The sequence below is a fragment of the Miscanthus floridulus genome, chromosome 3 (genome assembly GCF_019320115.1).
Source record: "Miscanthus floridulus cultivar M001 chromosome 3, ASM1932011v1, whole genome shotgun sequence".
In the NCBI taxonomy this organism is placed as follows: Eukaryota; Viridiplantae; Streptophyta; class Magnoliopsida; order Poales; family Poaceae; genus Miscanthus; species Miscanthus floridulus.
Window position 1 is genome coordinate 144,952,424 of NC_089582.1, and position 20,058 is coordinate 144,972,481.

Here is a 20,058-nt window from a genome sequence, read left to right on the forward strand (position 1 = left end):
TGGCCGTGCCACCGCTACACCACTGCGCCTGCTCCCACGCCCGCGTGCACCACTGCACCCGCACCCCGAGCCCGCCGAGCGCCACCACGGCCGCCCTGAGGCCATCCCACGCCGCGCCACCGCGGATGGCCCATGCCCTAGGGCCATGCCACCCCTCTCCCCTCCCCCCATGGTCAGTGTGCCTCAGCATACAGGAGCGTCGCGCCCCACGGCCGCGCCGTCCCCCCGCGTCGTGCTATTGCCCGCGACTGGCCGCCGGCGTCGTGGCCAGCGCCCCTCCACCCATGCCCCGGTCCCCTCACTAGTTCTTGAGCTCGCGCCGCGCCCTCTCCTCGCCTTGGCCTCGCCCCGCCTTGCCGCCCTCCACCGCTGAAAGCTCCAGTTTGGTTTTGGTGAATTGATGGAACCCTAAGTGCTAACCTAGTTTATCAAGTGATCATGAGATAGGTAGCACATTCTAAGTGGTGAAGCAAATAAAGATCATGACATGATGATGTGATGCCATGGTGATGATCAAGTGCTTGGACTTGAAAAGAAGGAGAAAAACAAAAGGCTCAAGGCAAAGGTATAAATAGTAGGAGCTATTTTATTTTGGTGATCAAGACACTTAAAGAGTGTGATCACATTTAGGTTCGATAGCCGTACTATTAAGAGGGGTGAAACTCGTATCGGAATGCGGTTATCAAAGTGCCACTAGATGCTCTAACTCATTGCATATGCATTTTGGATCTAGTGGAGTATGAACACCCTTGAAAATGTTTGTGAAAATATGCTAACACATGTGCACAAGGTGATACACTTGGTGGTTGGCACATTTGAGCAAGGGTTAGGAACTTCACCAGCGGAGTATCTGCCGTAGAGTGCGGACAGTCCGATGGTACCACCGGCACCCTAAACTCAGGTGAACGTGGTCACTGTAAGTGATCAAACGCTGGTCTCTGAAAGACCGGTGCATCCGGTCAGTAGCAGCAGAAAAAGCGCAGCGTCGGTCGTCGATCGGACGCTGGCGCTGAAACGACCGGACGCTAGCTGGCTATGTCCGGTCACACTGACATGGTCATGCATAGGGGAGTCGTCGTGTGACTGGACGCTGGGTGAGTTCGGTCAAGCATGATCGGACGCGTCTGGTCGTGAAAAGTCGTCTCTGGATGCTTACTAGAAACGACCGGACGCTGGGGTTCAGCGTTCGGTCACTTTGAGGTGCTGCGTCCGGTCATCTCTTGACCGTTGAGATCGGGCGATCAACATTTGAAGAGAGGGGACACGTGGCACGCATCGCGTGACCGGACGCTGAGGTCCAACGTCCAGTCAATATGACCAGAGCGTCCGATCACCCCGTGTTGTGCCCAGTGAAGGGGCACAACGGCTCTATTTCATGGGGCTTCTATTTAAGTCCCATGACCAGCTCAAGCTCACTTTCTTAGCCATTTGCATTGACACAGCAACCTTGTGAGCTTAGCCAAAGCCCTCCCACTCATCTTCATCGTTGATTCATCATCTTTATGAGATTGGGAGAGAATCCAAGTGTATTGCTTGAGTGTTTGCATCTAGAGGCACTTGGGGTTCGTGTTTCACTGTGGGATTCGCTTGTTACTCTTGGTGGTTGCTGCCACCTAGATGGTTTGGAACAACGAGGATCATTGAGCGGAGGGTGGTGATTGTCTCCGGCTCCGATCGTGGTGATTGTGAGGGGTTCTTGACCTTTCCCTGGCGGAGACCTGAAATGTACTCTAGTGGATTGCTCGTGGCTTGTGTGATCTTTATCTTGTGTTGGTTGTGCGGCACCCTATCGAGGGTTTGGCGTGTGATGCCAATTAGCATGTGAATCTCCAAGTGAGTGAATCGCCACAACGAGGAGTAGCTTGCCGGTAAGCAAGTGAACCTCGGTAAAAAATCATTGTGTTCATCATTTGATTCTGAGGTGATTGGTTTTCATTGGTATTCATTCTTGTGATTGATTGGCTCCTTCATCGACACAATGGTATAAATAAATTGCTCACTCTCTTTACTTTACTGCAAACTAGTTGTCAAGCTCTTTAGTGTAGCTAGTTGTGAGAGCTTGTTAGTTTGGTTAGTGTGGCTCTTTAGTTAGCTTTTGAGAGCACACCAACTTAGTGTAGTGTCATAGCTATTGTATGGTTAGAAACTATATTTACTAGAATTGAGGTAGGTGGCTTGCTATTTTAGTAGGCTAGCGCAACACTTGCTTCGCCTCATAATTATCCAACCGGTTTGTTAAGTGTTGTTGTAGAAATTTTTAATAGGCTATTCACGCCCCCTCTAGCCATTAGGATCTTTCAACCGCCGACTTCGACCGCGGCCGCCGTGCCTCCCACTCTCGTCAAGCCAGACTCGCCGTGTGGAGCCCTGAGGATCCCACGCCCACCACGCGCCACCGCTGTCGTCGGTCGCGCCACCACCGGCCTCGCCACCTGCAGCGGCCGGTCGTGCCACCGCCGGCCTAGATCGTCGACCTGACCCATGCCCATCGTCTGTTGTGACTCCGTCGACGTCCGCGGATCAGTCGTTGGAAAGGTAAAAATTATGAATATGCAATGTACCTACTTAGTTGGCATTTGGTATTTACTAGTTAATATAATGACTCAGGTAGTTGATTTAGTTAGTGATCTAGTGAGATATATATGTAGACAGATAGAAACATAGATACATAGGTACATAGATATAGTTAGATAGCTACTTAGATATGTAGTTACATATTTAGTTAATTAAATATGATCTAGTTATTTAGTGAGTACACTGTATATATATATATACGTAGTTATTATCTTATTTACTTAGTTTGTAGTTAGAAAGTATTTGTTAGGTACTATCTATCATCTAATTTAGACTAAAGGACATGTGTTTCATTACGTGTTTGAATTAGATGGACAACCTAGTGACCATATATCATAGAGGCACCGTTGAAAGCGATTGCTATGGATATGTTGAGTTTGTTGATATGCAAAGCGTGCCTGTGCTATTCAATGATAGACCTTCATTTAGTGAGATGGTTGCAAGGGCTCAGAAGGAGCTGCATTGCCTTGGAGATGATGACATTGCAGTTGATGGTGTACTGCACCTAGGTTCTTCTCTCAATATCTTCAGGCGAATGATCTCAATTAGTTGTGCGGATCAGTGTGAGAACTATGTGAGATCGGCTATGAAGAGCCAGCTACAATGTTTGGATGTGGTGTGTGTCGGGTGTTAGTTGATCCCATCCCTCATGGGTTTTCCCCAGCAATGAATCAGCAGGCATACATCGATCCTCTTATTACGGAACCTTATATGCATGTGGATATTGCACCTACGGTTCCCGATACTCAATCTGCCTCCAATGTGGTAGTTGGAGATGGTTGTCAGACTCATGTTTCTATGGTAGATCCTCCTCATGAGATTCCTTTGACATAGAATCATCCGAGTAAGTGTCTTAATCGCATGGTTTTTGGGAGCTTATCCCGTTCCTTACATCTATGTGTTTGTTGTTTGATTTAATTATCTAAGGCATGTTAGGTTTAGTCGAAGGAAACTCTGTACCTAGGTTTGGTATATGTTCTCACATGCTATTTCATGTGTTTCGTGTGTTAAATTATATAATGTCGTACATCGTTAGGTTTTATTTGCAGCACGTGTTCACATTTCAATACGTCCGTAACATTAAGCGGAATATTGAGACTATAAATAATAAAAACAACCATATAATAAAAAGTTCAATACTATGCCACATTAAACAACATAATAATACTAGAAGTACGTGCCGACAGTAGACATAAGGGCAAATGCACTTCCAAAATCCTTAGTCTGAAACAACTGAGTAAGCAACTCATCATCCGAGTACCAGTCCTCTACTATAACCCTGTTGCTATGGCTAGGCTCACCTGTGTTGCTCTGACCTACCTATCGCCTGTAGTAAGCGGTCTCCACTTCATCTGCCACCGCTGCGGCCTAAGTGAAGAATGCGTCATCATCGTCCTCCGCCTGTAAGCCCGCCTCTGCTAGACCGATGAGCTCGCTTAGTCTGTTAGTGTCTTCCTCAGCCTTCTCCGCCTGCAATCCCACCTCTGCTAGAGCGATGAGCTCGCTCAGTCTACCAGTATCGTCCTCAACCTCCTGTGCCTGTAAGCCCGCCTCTGCTAGAGCAATGAGCTCATTCAGTCTGCCAGTGTCGTCCTCATCCTCATCCCCCTCATTAGACAACACAATCGCTGATTGAACGGTACGACCAACTCGCGATCTATGCTCATCTAACGTCTTCTCCTCATACCTTACACGAGCCAGCTCTACGGCATGTTCCTCGCTGTAACCAATCCCTTCATGTATGAAATGCAATCAGTTAGCAACACGATTATATAAAATCAGGCAACGAAAAAAATGCTTTCAACCACCCACTGGCACATAATACAACAATATGATCGTTCAAGACCTGTATCTGTACTCTTGTCTTCTCCCCTGCCTCATTCCTTGCCCTCTCCTCCTCTAACGTCATCCGTCTCTCCAATCCCCATTTGTTAAGCCCAACATTGATCGGGTTACAAATATCGCGTTGTCTAGCAAACTCACGCATCTTTTCTTTATGATGTTTAACGAATAGGTTGACGTAGTCAGGTCCATATCTCCTCTTTCGTGCAATTACTTGCCTCTTCTTCAGTTCATTCAAGAACTTAGCTTGACCATCATAATATTTCCACCTGCATTTCCTAGTGCTTTGTTCAAACGAAAAATTATATCATATATGTCTTAGCAAAAGAAAAAAAAATACGATTTCATGTTTACCACAAAAATAACCAACCTCATCATACTCAACCATATGGCCGCAATAATGGCCTATTCCAAGCTTCGAAAGGACTAGGCCATAGTTGGATTTAACACCACATTCGCATATGACAGGAGGTGCTTTGTAAATTACTCTTTTTTTTCCTTAACCTTTCGCGGTTCTTCCGGCCATTGGTCCTTAGGACCATACAACCACTCTTTGAAATGACACTTCGCCGTTGAAAACACCTAAATAAGTAGACAATAGTATATGAACACATATAGCTCAATATTTCAACACATACACTTTGTACTTATTTAATGCTTGTTTGGACACATAAACTCCAACATATTCTCAGGGTTTATCATAGCTCGATCTCCACAATGGCATAGAGGAGGTTTCTCGAGTCGTCTAACTACGGCTAGGTGCTTCTCCTTAGCCGTCATTGGCGGAGGGTTAGGGGGGTGGAACCCACCGCTTGAAGTGCTCACGTGGATCTCTCCCTCTAAACCAATCGTCGAAAAGGAGGTAACTAGGATCAAACTTGTCTGCACCGTCGATCTACTGAAAGAAAAAGCACCTCTCATGCTACTAGACAACGAGATTCCAACAAAATATTAGTACCATACTTACACAAATAAATAAAAAGGATAGTGAAAACAATTTCTTACATTAAAATGACTACATGTGTAGAAGCAACGTGCCACTGTGTCTGGATGTTTCGATTAAAAAATATGGGCCGGAAAACCACAGTCACAATTAGGGATAGGGAGGTCAGGAGGGACGGGGACATCTTTGCTAGACGTGTCGGAGTATAATTCTCGAGGACGACACCGTTTTCGTCAAAACTCCTCCCAAAACATTTCTTGCATCCAACAAAACGGATGTAATTTAACAAACATAAATCAAAACATCACAAATAAACGCCAATGAGAACCATAACTACAATACAACCAATTTCTTCCTAAGAACCAAAAGCAGTTAACATTAAACCCTAAACCTAGGGTTTTTCATTTGATGCACAGCAATGAATCCATAACATAACTACATGTGCCTAGGTTTGCTAGCTTTTCCACGCCTTAGCATCATCCTACGTTTGTATAATACATATATTGAGGGATAGAATGAAACCCTAAGAGATGACGATTATTACGTTAAAAAATCCAACTAATATATATCGAATCGATACGAAAAAAATTAGGAGATGAGCGAGGATACCTTGCTCTCGAAGATCTATGGATCAAATCAAAGTTTTCAAGGTCCGATATACCAATTCGTGAGGTAGGGTGAAGTGTGGAGAGAAAAAATCCGAGAGGGAAGAGAAAGAAGAGGAAGAACGCTCGGACACGAAGCTTGGGTTGGGTTAAATGGCAGGGAACTCGGCGCTAGTTACTTTGACGCCGAGCTCGGCGCCAAGATCTACGGCGCCGAGCTCCCTGCTACGTCACCTTCCACGTTCGCGTCGAGCCCAGAAGCTAACGCTGAAACGTGTTAGCTCGGCACCAACGTCAATGACGCCGAGCTAAGGATCTATATTCTAAAAATCTTTTCTCCAGAGATCTATTTATGAGAAACTAAAAAAAAAGACTAAAATGTAAAAAATTCGGGCAAAACGGCGTCACGGCAGGAATACGTGTACAACGTTTTATTCCACTCCGGGACACAGGGAGGGGAAGCCTTCCGGGCCGCGGCTGAGGGCACACGGCAGTCACGAACCCGTGCACAGCAAGCGAAAGCGAAGCGAGAGCAAAGCCCTCCCCGGCTCGGCTCCCACCCCCGAACGAAATCGAAACGACTGCTCCCCTCCCGTCCCCGCGGCCAAACCCACGACCAACGTCTCCGATCCGATCCAGGCCGCCATGGATTTCTTCAAGTCCATCCTCGCCGAGCCCGATCCGGACCCGGCGTCCCCGCCGCCCGAGCAGGAGCCGGAGCCGGAACCCGCTGGATCCGCCTCCTCCTCCAGCGGCGGCGGCGGCGGGTGGGGCTTTGGCGGCCTGCTCAAGACGCTCACCTCGCAGTCCGAGACCGTGCTGGAGGCCTACCGCCGCGACCTTGCCGAGTTCGGCACCGGCCTGCGCCGCGAGACCGAGGTGCTCCGCGAGGCCGCCGCCCGGGCCGCGCGGGACCTGCCGTCCTCCGCGCACGCGCTCGACGGGCTCGCCGACATCGTCACGCAGGGCAAGGATGCGCTCTCCCAGGCCGCCGCCGCTTCCGCCGGGCCCCAGGCCTCCGACGGCGGCGGCGGCGACTCCGACCTCAGCTCCGCGTCCGGGGCCCACGTCCGGTACAGCCGCTTCGAGGCGCAGCTGCGCGCGCTCCAGGCGGATCCGGCCACGTTCACGTCCGATCCCGAGGACGCCGAGGACTACGCCGCGTGGAGCGAGGGGTTTAGCCTGGACGAGAGGGAGGAGGAGATCGAGGCCCTGTGCTACGACAGCGACGCGCTGGAAGCCATGGCGGACAGGCTCGTCCCGGACGCCGTGCCCCGCGAGGTGTTCTGGGCGAGGTACTTTTACCGCGTCCATAAGCTGAAGCAGCAGGAGGACGCCAGGGCGAAGCTCGTGCAGCGTGTGATCGCGCAGGAGGAGGACGCGGACTTGAGCTGGGAGGTCGATGACGAGGAAGAGGAAGAGGAAGAGCAGCACAAAGACAGCACGGAGGAGCTAGCGGAAAGGAGGCAAGAGACGATCAAAGAAGAAGTCAGACAGGATGTGGCTGATAAAGAAAATGGGGAGAGAGTTGTAGAAGAGAGCAGAGTTGAGGCAGTGGAAGAAGTGCCTGATTTGGAGAAGGAAGAGAAGAATGCCGCCGAGCCACAGCCAGTTGTTCTCGGTAGCTCTTTGGTGGTAGTGGACAAGGAGGAGGAACGGCAGAATGCTGATGAGCCACAACCAGCGGTTCTCGGTAGCTCTTTGGTTGTGGTGGGCGAGGGTGAGAATGCAGAGCCCTCCAAGTCGAATGTCGAAGAATTGGGTGACAAGAAGGAAGGAGCAAAGCATGAGACGAGTGATTCGAGCAAGGACAGCAATTACTCCATAGTGTCTAGACAGCGAACGGCGGAGGAAGAGGATCTTGAATGGGATGAGATTGAGGATCTAGGAGAGCATGAAGAAAAGAAAGGCGGCACCCACACCTCAAGCTCTGCTCTGAAGGAGGAGCTGCGCAAGAGGCTGAGCGTTGCTGAAGATGATGAGGATTTAAGCTGGGATATCGAGGACGATGATGATAATGCTTGAATGCCAATGGTGGTATGGAAGTGTCAATTGTATTTCTACATTTCTTACCTTTCATTACTTGCACAAGATACTGTGATTTGGCCAATAATGATTGGTTAATTGTGATCCTTATGCTATGGACACGTGTGTACACTGTAAACTCTCTAGTTCGATGATATCAAGTGGCAATTGGCTAAGCGTCAATCTATTATGTTGTCTATGTGGTATTTATTTACTGTAAACATTATTTGACTTGCGTCACATGTTATAATGTTGTTTGTTTATTAATGTACATTTGCCACACCAGAATTTGGGACAGCGTTTGAACAATTTATATCAGAGCCACCATTGAGGACATTTCTTTCAGTAGTTGAGCTTTGTCAAGTTACTCCAGATAGTGGATGAGCATGATGAATGAATGCCTTGAGAGAACATTGATGGGTCAAATTGCCTTCACCGGTGAGTAGCAGGAACAACAAACATTGACATCTTCTGATTCATTCATTTAAAGGTTATGGAGAAGCTACATATGTTTTTGAAGGATTGTCTAGTACTCGGTGCTTTTTAACTGGGAATGTCTCTTTGCATATGCATCACCGTTTACCACTGTCACACTTCGCTTGCTTTTCGCTGCACCAGATTGGAAGGCCAGGGCATCACATTTGCCTATGATTTCTGCATATATATACAGTATAAAGACTAAGTCGATGTCTTTTTTCCTTCTGTCTTCTGCCTCAATTGCACTGGAAGTTCCAAGTTATTTGCTGCCTGGCCGAGTCACTGTTTAGTTCTTTTGCTTGATTGGTAATATTATGTGGAGAAAAAGAAGCACAGAAGGTAATCTTTCTCTCGAGAGCTTTACTCCTGTCTATCTGAATTTCATTCTCAGCACAGCAAACGGTCCTTTCGCTGGTCCTGCTGGTCTCTTTTCCTACCGGACGATGCTCCTGGACATCATATTTCTGACTACCGTTACGATCAATTCTTGGAATCCTTATATACTACCGGGAGCATCCACGTTTCTGACAAAATCCATCACACTGTTTTTTTTTTTTTTTTGATAACGACACTTGTTTTTATGCAGTTGATGTACAGTGTCACCATACCGTGTGCAGTTTTGTTTTTTTACCTTTCTTTCATTCTTTCTTTCTGTTTTCATGACGTGAACCGATCAGAGATTGCTAATGCTAATGATAGACGGTGTAGACAGATTGCTAATAATAACTTGGATAAAAGGTTTCTAAATATTCTGGAGATTTTTTTTTGAGGGGAATATTCTGGAAAATTTTCAAAGAGAAATGTCATGGCAATTCTTTTCTCAGTGAACTGGGCCATTTTGTCGGCCCAGTACGAGCCCATAAATGATTGGCCCACGGAGCGAATCCGCAAAAGCCGTGCCTCCCTGATTCGTTCCATTCCTTCGCCTCCGTCAGGTCAGGTCAGCCTCCCTCTCGCAGATCCCCACCCGCTCCGCCGCCGGCCATCGCGTCGCTCCCCTCGGCAGCCAGGTACGCGTCGGGAAGCTCTCTCCTTCCCTTTTCCATAAACCTAGCCCTCCGTCGCGCCGATTCGTCCCCGAATCAGGAGCGGGCGAAGGGTGGGTAGCTTACCTATTCTGATTTGGTGGCGCCGAATGCATCGCCTGCGTCGTTGGGGCCGTCCCTCCGTCGGATCTGCGGTGTCGCGTGCGCCTGCGTTTTTATCTCTTTTCCTGTCGATGTGACGGGCTTTTTACCCGCGATTTCGTGATGTCGTCTTCTCCGACTTGGGTGTTCGACTCCGATCTGCTGGCTGCTGCCTATCTGTATCTTACCTAGTCGAGCGATTGGATTAAGCGGTTCAAACTCTGGCTTGTTGAATTGTGCCGTGTGGTGTAATGGTTAGCTGTGTCTCTCGAATTGCTGCTACCTTGCGATATCAAGACATTGTTTAGGGTACTTTCGCAGTATTACTGATTGCGAAGAGATGTGAAATCATAGTTTTCCCCTGCGGAATGCATGGACCTAGACACCTAGTCTCTTGTCTTTTCATCCGGAGAATTGGTTGATGCTGAGGTTATGATTAGGAATAACGATTGTAGAGGTTTGCCTTTGAGAAATGGTTAATGTCTGCATAACATGCTTGCAAATTCTTTTAAAATATCGTCGAATGTGCGAGACTTTCTTGCAATGGAATTTTCTTACCATGCTTGGAAACTTTATTGATGCAAAATTTTGAATTTAATAAATATTTAATATTTAATTTTGTGCTACACTGTTCTGGTCATGTTCAACCAGGGCAGAGGACATTTTGGCCAAGGATTTGCCTTTCCCCCTTAACTCTGCCCTGAGTATGAGTGCTTTGAAGCCTGTACTAGACATTTTAGTTCTGGATGATCACTTGCACTACTTGTTTCTTTCCAGCTATCCAGTATAGATTAACCAGTCACTATATGATTAGACATGTGTTTAATTGCAAACCAAATTGTCTTGTAATGTTTCTAAAGGAACTCGTAAAAAAATGCTAGATTGAAGTATTTCTTGATTCTTTTTAGACAGAAGTGATTGGATTCTAGATTGCTATTTCCCCCCTGTTGTGATAGGTGAGCCAAACAACTAACTTACTCTGTGAGGGTTAAATGTGTTTAGGATTTTTAAAGTCAATTGTGCTTATTTTTTTTATGTTTACTGTTACAATCAGTGATTGCACCCTAAGTAACCATGAAAAGTACTCTATATCAGAAGATTAGTTCAAAAAGGCTTGTTCTCTCATTATGGTAGTGTAGGCTGTAAATTTATTCTCTTTTGATGCAGGATGACAGAAGCACCATTTCTGCCGCGTGAGAGGCTCTTCAAGCAGCAACATTACTTCCAGAACTTGACCAAGCACACCTACCTGAAAGGGCGCTTCGATGTGATCACCTCCGTTGCCATCCCCCTTGCACTTGCTGCCTCCAGCATGTTCATGATTGTAAGTTTGAACTTTCAACCTTAGAGATTATTACTTGTTTAACTTTCCTTTTTGTTGTTTCCTCTCACCTGGTGGTTTGTTTCCTGGTTTTACGAACAGGGGCGTGGAGTTTACAACATGTCTCATGGGATTGGGAAAAAGGAGTGACCTTCCACTGGTTAGCTAGTGTTTCTACTTGGCATGGAAGTCATACCATCCAGACTATGAAGTCTTCTTTGCTTGCAAAATAATACTGTCAAAGAACAAGTCGACTACATTTTCACATCATTTTTCTGTTTGTATTTGTGGATATGAAATGCCAGCAACTTGAAGTTCAGTATTGTCGCTGTTTTGGTTAATTACTCCATTCCTTTCGTCTTTTGTGTATCTTTTCAATTAAAGCTGGCCTTTTTTTTTCTCCTGGTGAGGTGTAATCATGTTACTCTGTTCATGAGCTGCTCCGCTCCACGTCATGCATAAATCTGGCTGAAGCATGCACGTAAGAGGTCTGTTGTGCGCAAAACTGTCAAACCAGGCGGAAAATGTTTTTTTTTTCTCTTTCACACGTAGGAGTACGTATAAGAAATCAAACCTATTCGTTTAGCGGCTTGATGTTTTTCCACCTCCACAGAAGAACAGCACTAGTCTTGCATATCAGGTTGACGACTGTCATCTTTGTTCCACCTCCACTGAAAAAGGACAGCACTAGTCTTGTAGTATATCCATTTATCGAGCTTATTTTATCCAAATGTAACTGTGGCCCTGTTCACATGCCCTTAAATTTGTTCACGTGTCCTTAAATTCGGTTTGATCCACTTCTTTTTTTATTCGGAAGAGTGTTTTCGTCTCACAAATTTCTCTAGAACCATACCATCCGAACGGGGCTATAACATAATAACTCAGCTTTTGGTTCTATTTTATCCTAATGTGATTGCAACGTAATAACTCAGTTTTTGGTTTTGGGAATTGGAATGGAAACGCAAGTACTTGCTACACAGGAATGCTTCGGGCAGGAATGAACTGTATGGGTAACTGCTGGTTCGAGGGAAGGAAAGACAAGTTACAGATAATTCTTGCATCACTACAAAACTACTCGATAGTTAGAATAATCTTGCACATGCGGATTAATACCACATCCAAAATCGAAAACACATTACACTTGGAAAGGACCACAACACTAAGAAAGTGAAAATAATCTTTAACCCATGCTTAGTCTCACAGACTACGGCCTTGTTTAGATTGCAAGTTTTTTCACTCTCTCTCCATCACATCAAATCTTTGGACACATGCATGGAGTATTAAATGTAGATAAAAAAATAACTAATTACACAGTTTGATTGTAAATTACGAGACGAATCTTTTGAGCCTAGTTAGGCTATGATTGGACAATAATTGTCAAATACAAACGAAAGTGCTACAGTGCCAAATACCGATTCCTAACCTCAATCTAATAAGGCCTACGTCAGATATTTAACAAGAAACGGGTGGGGGGCACTACTAACTGTTTACAAATATCTAGCCGACTACTAACCCGATGAATACAGACTAACCGGCAGAGTATTGGATGCATTGTCCACCTGAAACAAAAGGAAACGCAACACGAGTTAGCTTCATCTTACATGGGAAGAAACTTCATCTCGTTGTGTTCCATCTAGGCACAACCAACCAATTGCCGCACATACTTGTACTGCAGGATAAAAGTCTTGGTTTTCTAAAAAAAAAAGCATCGCAAATTTACAACCGCTTCTCAAAGAGCATATAATGGCTGGCAAATAAAACTGGTTCATATTTTACCAAAAGAAGGATAATCATAAATAAATACGTAGTACATAGTTAAATACAATGTTCTTGCATATAATGTGAAGTAACAGGTAAGAAATGTCGAGTATAATCATCCTTCAATACATCACATGGTTGCTCATAAAACTAGCAGCAAGTAATTATCTATTCTCACCTCATGTGCACATAACTTGATTGACATGGCAGAAACAAGCAGCAACAGACTAATAACTAGAGCAAACTAAATGTGGTAGCACGATCATGTTTTTTAGTACACAGTCAACTAAAGACGACATATGCAGAAAGGACGATCCACGAATGGTCCCAAACCCTATAGTATGCACACGTTGCACTCCTAGGAGAAGCAACCTGAAGGCTAACAGGCATAAACTCAAATTGAAACCAACAGAAACTAGCGTAAGCAGCTTAACAATCATATATACATATTCATCAGAAAGTTGAAACCTGCTGCAAATGCCAATGCTAGAATTAAAAAGAAAATATGCTAAATGACCTTTACAGCCTTAAATGAAGTGAGATGCATTGTATAAAGGATCAGAGGATCACATGGCATACCACTGAGCATCTGGAGTATGTAATCCTTCTTATAGATTTCTAGCCCTCCGTCGCGCCGATTCGTCCCCGAATCAGGAGCGGGCGAAGGGTGGGTAGCTTACCTATTCTGATTTGGTGGCGCCGAATGCATCGCCTGCGTCGTTGGGGCCGTCCCTCCGTCGGATCTGCGGTGTCGCGTGCGCCTGCGTTTTTATCTCTTTTCCTGTCGATGTGACGGGCTTTTTACCCGCGATTTCGTGATGTCGTCTTCTCTCGACTTGGGTGTTCGACTCCGATCTGCTGGCTGCTGCCTATCTGTATCTTACCTAGTCGAGCGATTGGATTAAGCGGTTCAAACTCTGGCTTGTTGAATTGTGCCGTGTGGTGTAATGGTTAGCTGTGTCTCTCGAATTGCTGCTACCTTGCGATATCAAGACATTGTTTAGGGTACTTTCGCAGTATTACTGATTGCGAAGAGATGTGAAATCATAGTTTTCCCCTGCGGAATGCATGGACCTAGACACCTAGTCTCTTGTCTTTTCATCCGGAGAATTGGTTGATGCTGAGGTTATGATTAGGAATAACGATTGTAGAGGTTTGCCTTTGAGAAATGGTTAATGTCTGCATAACATGCTTGCAAATTCTTTAAAATATCGTCGAATGTGCGAGACTTTCTTGCAATGGAATTTTCTTACCATGCTTGGAAACTTTATTGATGCAAAATTTTGAATTTAATAAATATTTAATATTTAATTTTGTGCTACACTGTTCTGGTCATGTTCAACCAGGGCAGAGGACATTTTGGCCAAGGATTTGCCTTTCCCCCTTAACTCTGCCCTGAGTATGAGTGCTTTGAAGCCTGTACTAGACATTTTAGTTCTGGATGATCACTTGCACTACTTGTTTCTTTCCAGCTATCCAGTATAGATTAACCAGTCACTATATGATTAGACATGTGTTTAATTGCAAACCAAATTGTCTTGTAATGTTTCTAAAGGAACTCGTAAAAAAATGGCTAGATTGAAGTATTTCTTGATTCTTTTTAGACAGAAGTGATTGGATTCTAGATTGCTATTTCCCCCCTGTTGTGATAGGTGAGGCCAAACACAACTTACTCTGTGAGGGTTAAATGTGTTTAGGATTTTTAAAGTCAATTGTGCTTATTTTTTTTATGTTTACTGTTACAATCAGTGATTGCACCCTAAGTAACCATGAAAAGTAATCTATATCAGAAGATTAGTTCAAAAAGGCTTGTTCTCTCATTATGGTAGTGTAGGCTGTAAATTTATTCTCTTTTGATGCAGGATGACAGAAGCACCATTTCTGCCGCGTGAGAGGCTCTTCAAAGCAGCAACATTACTTCCAGAACTTGACCAAGCACACCTACCTGAAAAGGGCGCTTCGATGTGATCACCTCCGTTGCCATCCCCCTTGCACTTGCTGCCTCCAGCATGTTCATGATTGTAAGTTTGAACTTTCACCTTAGAGATTATTACTTGTTTAACTTTCCTTTTTGGTTGTTCTTCCTCTCACCTGGTGGTTTGTTTCCTGGTTTTACGAACAGGGGCGTGGAGTTTACAACATGTCTCATGGGATTGGGGAAAAAGGAGTGACCTTCCACTGGTTAGCTAGTGTTTCTACTTGGCATGGAAGTCATACCATCCAGACTATGAAGTCTTCTTTGCTTGCAAAATAATACTGTCAAAGAACAAGTCGACTACATTTTTCACATCATTTTTCTGTTTGTATTTGTGGATATGAAATGCCAGCAACTTGAAGTTCAGTATTGTCGCTGTTTTGGTTAATTACTCCATTGCCTTTCGTCTTTTGTGTATCTTTTCAATTAAAGCTGGCCTTTTTTTTTCTCCTGGTGAGGTGTAATCATGTTACTCTGTTCATGAGCTGCTCCGCTCCACGTCATGCATAAATCTGGCTGAAGCATGCACGTAAGAGGTCTGTTGTGCGCAAAACTGTCAAACCAGGCGGAAAATTTTTTTTTTTCTCTTTCACACGTAGGAGTACGTATAAGAATCAAACCTATTCGTTTAGCGGCTTGATGTTTTTCCACCTCCACAGAAGAACAGCACTAGTCTTGCATATCAGGTTGACGACTGTCATCTTTGTTCCACCTCCACTGAAAAAGGACAGCACTAGTCTTGTAGTATATCCATTTATCGAGCTTATTTTATCCAAATGTAACTGTGGCCCTGTTCACATGCCCTTAAATTTGTTCACGTGTCCTTAAATTCGGTTTGATCCACTTCTTTTTTTATTCGGAAGAGTGTTTTCGTCTCACAAATTTCTCTAGAACCATACCATCCGAACGGGGCTATAACATAATAACTCAGCTTTTGGTTCTATTTTATCCTAATGTGATTGCAACGTAATAACTCAGTTTTTGGTTTTGGGAATTGGAATGGAAACGCAAGTACTTGCTACACAGGAATGCTTCGGGCAGGAATGAACTGTATGGGTAACTGCTGGTTCGAGGGAAGGAAGACAAGTTACAGATAATTCTTGCATCACTACAAAACTACTCGATAGTTAGAATAATCTTGCACATGCGGATTAATACCACATCCAAAATCGAAAACACATTACACTTGGAAGGACCACAACACTAAGAAAGTGAAAATAATCTTTAACCCATGCTTAGTCTCACAGACTACGGCCTTGTTTAGATTGCAAGTTTTTTCACTCTCTCTCCATCACATCAAATCTTTGGACACATGCATGGAGTATTAAATGTAGATAAAAAAAATAACTAATTACACAGTTTGATTGTAAATTACGAGACGAATCTTTTGAGCCTAGTTAGGCTATGATTGGACAATAATTGTCAAATACAAACGAAAGTGCTACAGTGCCAAATACCGATTCCTAACCTCAATCTAATAAGGCCTACGTCAGATATTTAACAAGAAACGGGTGGGGGGCACTACTAACTGTTTACAAATATCTAGCCGACTACTAACCCGATGAATACAGACTAACCGGCAGAGTATTGGATGCATTGTCCACCTGAAACAAAAGGAAACGCAACACGAGTTAGCTTCATCTTACATGGGAAGAAACTTCATCTCGTTGTGTTCCATCTAGGCACAACCAACCAATTGCCGCACATACTTGTACTGCAGGATAAAAGTCTTGGTTTTCTAAAAAAAAAAAGCATCGCAAATTTACAACCGCTTCTCAAAGAGCATATAATGGCTGGCAAATAAAACTGGTTCATATTTTACCAAAAGAAGGATAATCATAAATAAATACGTAGTACATAGTTAAATACAATGTTCTTGCATATAATGTGAAGTAACAGGTAAGAAATGTCGAGTATAATCATCCTTCAATACATCACATGGTTGCTCATAAAACTAGCAGCAAGTAATTATCTATTCTCACCTCATGTGCACATAACTTGATTGACATGGCAGAAACAAGCAGCAACAGACTAATAACTAGAGCAAACTAAATGTGGTAGCACGATCATGTTTTTTAGTACACAGTCAACTAAAGACGACATATGCAGAAAGGACGATCCACGAATGGTCCCAAACCCTATAGTATGCACACGTTGCACTCCTAGGAGAAGCAACCTGAAGGCTAACAGGCATAAACTCAAATTGAAACCAACAGAAACTAGCGTAAGCAGCTTAACAATCATATATACATATTCATCAGAAAGTTGAAACCTGCTGCAAATGCCAATGCTAGAATTAAAAAGAAAATATGCTAAATGACCTTTACAGCCTTAAATGAAGTGAGATGCATTGTATAAAGGATCAGAGGATCACATGGCATACCACTGAGCATCTGGAGTATGTAATCCTTCTTATAGATTTCTGGCAGTGCTAGAAACATGTCCATTTGGTTTGGTTCCTTTGCGAAAATGCTTGCGGTGGTTACCACTTCAGTTCCACTAAACCCAAGCTTCAGTACTTCAGCGATGGCTGTTACTTTGGCCTTCCTCTGGGGCTCTTCACACATTGACCTCTCTTGCATTTCAGTATCATACTCCACAGTTGCTATCACCTTGCCATTCTGCGTAATACTTTGAAAATGATCAAGAGCGTCCTTGAACTGTTCAATTACTGTTGTCGAGGTGTTGACATGCTGAACAACACTCTGAAAACGACTGTGTGCATCATTGAACACAACGAGAACGGCGGGGGGGGGGGGGGGGGGGGGGGGGGGGGGGGGGCGCGTTCGGGACGTCGGAGCACCGAGCGTCGCCTCACGAACGAACGCCCGCCCGGAGGAGGCGAGGACGGCGGCGGCGAGCGGGGAGTGCAGGATTGGGAATGGGAATCTGGCGGAGGGCATTACGGGATTAGGGGAGCTCTGCTCGGCTCGGCTGGATCCTGAGATTGCGATTCCCGCTAGGGCGGACGTCTTCGTTTCAGGGAATGGGTATGGCGTCCTTTTGGATTAGGATTAGGACTTGACTCCCAGGTGATAATAGCCATGTTATCCAAAAAAAAAAAACCCCGGGTTGCGGGCGTAGAAAGAATCAGCAGGAGAGGCGGGCACCAAAAGATGGCACCTCATGACCCCACTCCAAACTCAAACATTCCTCAAATTTTGTTTTATTTAAAGCTTGATCGAATATTTAGAAAACAGTATCCATATTCATGGGCCAAATATACATGTGATATACAATGAATATAATAACAATTGATTAAACTTAAAACAGTTTGACTCAGTATAATAGAACAAGGAGAGTATCATTTTTCCACCACATATCCGGGTGGGTATCTATATCGAGGAAACCCTCATATGATTTTTCTTGTTGATTTTCAGTCAAATTACATTACCTTCTGAGGACATATCTTATATGAATGCCTATACATTGTGCTGTGTTTTTTCACACTGGACCAGTGATTGTTTATGTTCCTTAGTCGAAGAAGCTGAAAATTAGTGGTTTTGTGGGAATCCGAAATACTCTCTCGACCTCTACGGGGCCTATATGGCTGGAATCTGATTGCCTGGCTACAGTAAGGCACTCAATTGCAATATTCCAAATTGATCCCCTAGTTGCATCATCATTGAACAGGCAAAAGAAATGTTGAGACTTTTTTAAGACTTCAAAGTCAAAGGTCATAGGAGTGCTAATGGAGTGGCTCATGCTTTAGGAAAATTTAGCAGGAGAGTATTTTCTTCTTGTTTTCTGTTGGCACGACACTAAAAATGTTACGTAACGCTACAATGCAGTTTTCTAGTTATTACTATACGACCTCTCATCTAATTATTGAATGCACAATGAAAATCATTAAAACTTTTGAAAGCATTACAAAAACTATTGATACTTTTAATGAAAATGGTACATACAAAATATATTTCTTTGTATATCACAAACGGACAAAGAAAGTAAGCAAAGATATTTTGAGGATCATCCTTGCAGGTGTGCCAGCATGCTATGGGTCATGGGCCGAAGCAAAGACTTGTCGTGCCTTGTGTTCATAGAGGTCACGATCCAAAGCAGTATGAAACACGAGTGTCGGGCCAGCACCACATAACCCAAGTCCCACCTCTAGCTACGCCTTCTTACCTTGTTGTCGTGCATTAGCTAGTTATTGTTAGGCTAGTTGTGGAGTTTCATGGAAGTTTTATGGATATTACATGAGTTGACATGGCATATTATAGACGAAGAGAGATATGATGAAAGTCTCATGAGATAAAATGAGTCTTACAGGGTGAAACTTGTCTGTTTCGACACACAAGAGTCTTGGAAACTGAAACATGAAACTCCCACTAAAACTGGCCTTATGACTCCTACCCGGGTCCTGTCTCACGTGGCACTCTGCTACTCGCGGCGGGTAAACTTTTTTAGATTGAGACGGATGGTAACCTGATAGCATTCCCACAACAAGAAAGTTTTTATCCCTAATGACTATAGTTAAGTTTGCTAAAATTGATAAGACTTCAGTAAAATTTTCTCTTGAACTTATTACATACTATATCAGAGCTACATATCATTATATTAAAAAAAATGGTAGAAAACTCTTACAAATACACACACCCACACACACCATTAGAGCTATATACTCCTTTTTTTTTATATCGGAGTAACTCCAAGGCCAATATGATTTCCTTTTGTTTCTTTTGCACGTGTTTAGTCAGCGATTTAGCAATTTAGAAAAGTGAAACAATTTTGCACTCCCTCCTTTTATTTTTGTAATTATAAAACACGCAAACAATGTAAGATTCAAACATTAATCTTTGACTGACACTCAATCTAAGTATCAGATTCATATTTGGAAAACAATTTTATATAATGTTATACTTAGTCATAAACATTATAAGATACTCCGAGATACTAATAGTCAAAATAGAAAAGTTGAAGACGGCGACAGGTCCAATGACGCCTTACAAGAAACTTAGGGACTACGCACAATTAGGGGAACGCACAATTACCCGGCCAAAAGGCAATAACCACCCAGTTCATAATTTCGTTCACTGAAAGTCAGCCTAGTGTCATACCTTATTGCACGTCTGTAAATCAGCACAGAACATGCATGGAGAGAAAACTAATGTGTCAACATGGAGTTTCACATACAGTACAGGTTACAAAATGAGCCTTAAAATATACAACTTATTACAAATCTTCTGTTTCCTATGATCCTGCCAAATACAACCGGGCACAAAAGAAACCCCCAAGAGACGCCTCTCATTCCCATTCGCCAGAAAAAATCGATTATCACAACTAAACGAGCTGATTTTGTTATTCCTTGGAACAAATTCCCATCGGGCAACAATAAATATTACCAGCATCAGTGTTGTCAATAAGCAAGCTGCTAGCCTACGTGCATTTACACAAGAGCGTCCTGTACA

The 20,058-nt window shown here is 43.9% G+C and overlaps 1 protein-coding gene across 1 annotated transcript; it reads left to right on the top strand.

Moving 5' to 3' along the window:
* Positions 1-6,442: 6,442 nt before the first annotated feature.
* On the top strand, positions 6,443-8,165 carry LOC136547385 (uncharacterized). The gene has a single exon (XM_066539341.1). It carries the CDS (start codon positions 6,610-6,612, stop codon positions 7,987-7,989), a length of 1,380 nt encoding a protein of 459 aa, XP_066395438.1. The 5' UTR covers positions 6,443-6,609; the 3' UTR covers positions 7,990-8,165.
* The last annotated feature ends 11,893 nt before the right edge of the window (positions 8,166-20,058 follow it).

Coding starts and splice junctions, on each gene's coding strand:
- LOC136547385 (XM_066539341.1), top strand. CDS start 6,610: ATGGATTTCTTCAAGTCCATCCTCGCCGAGCCCGATCCGGACCCGGCG.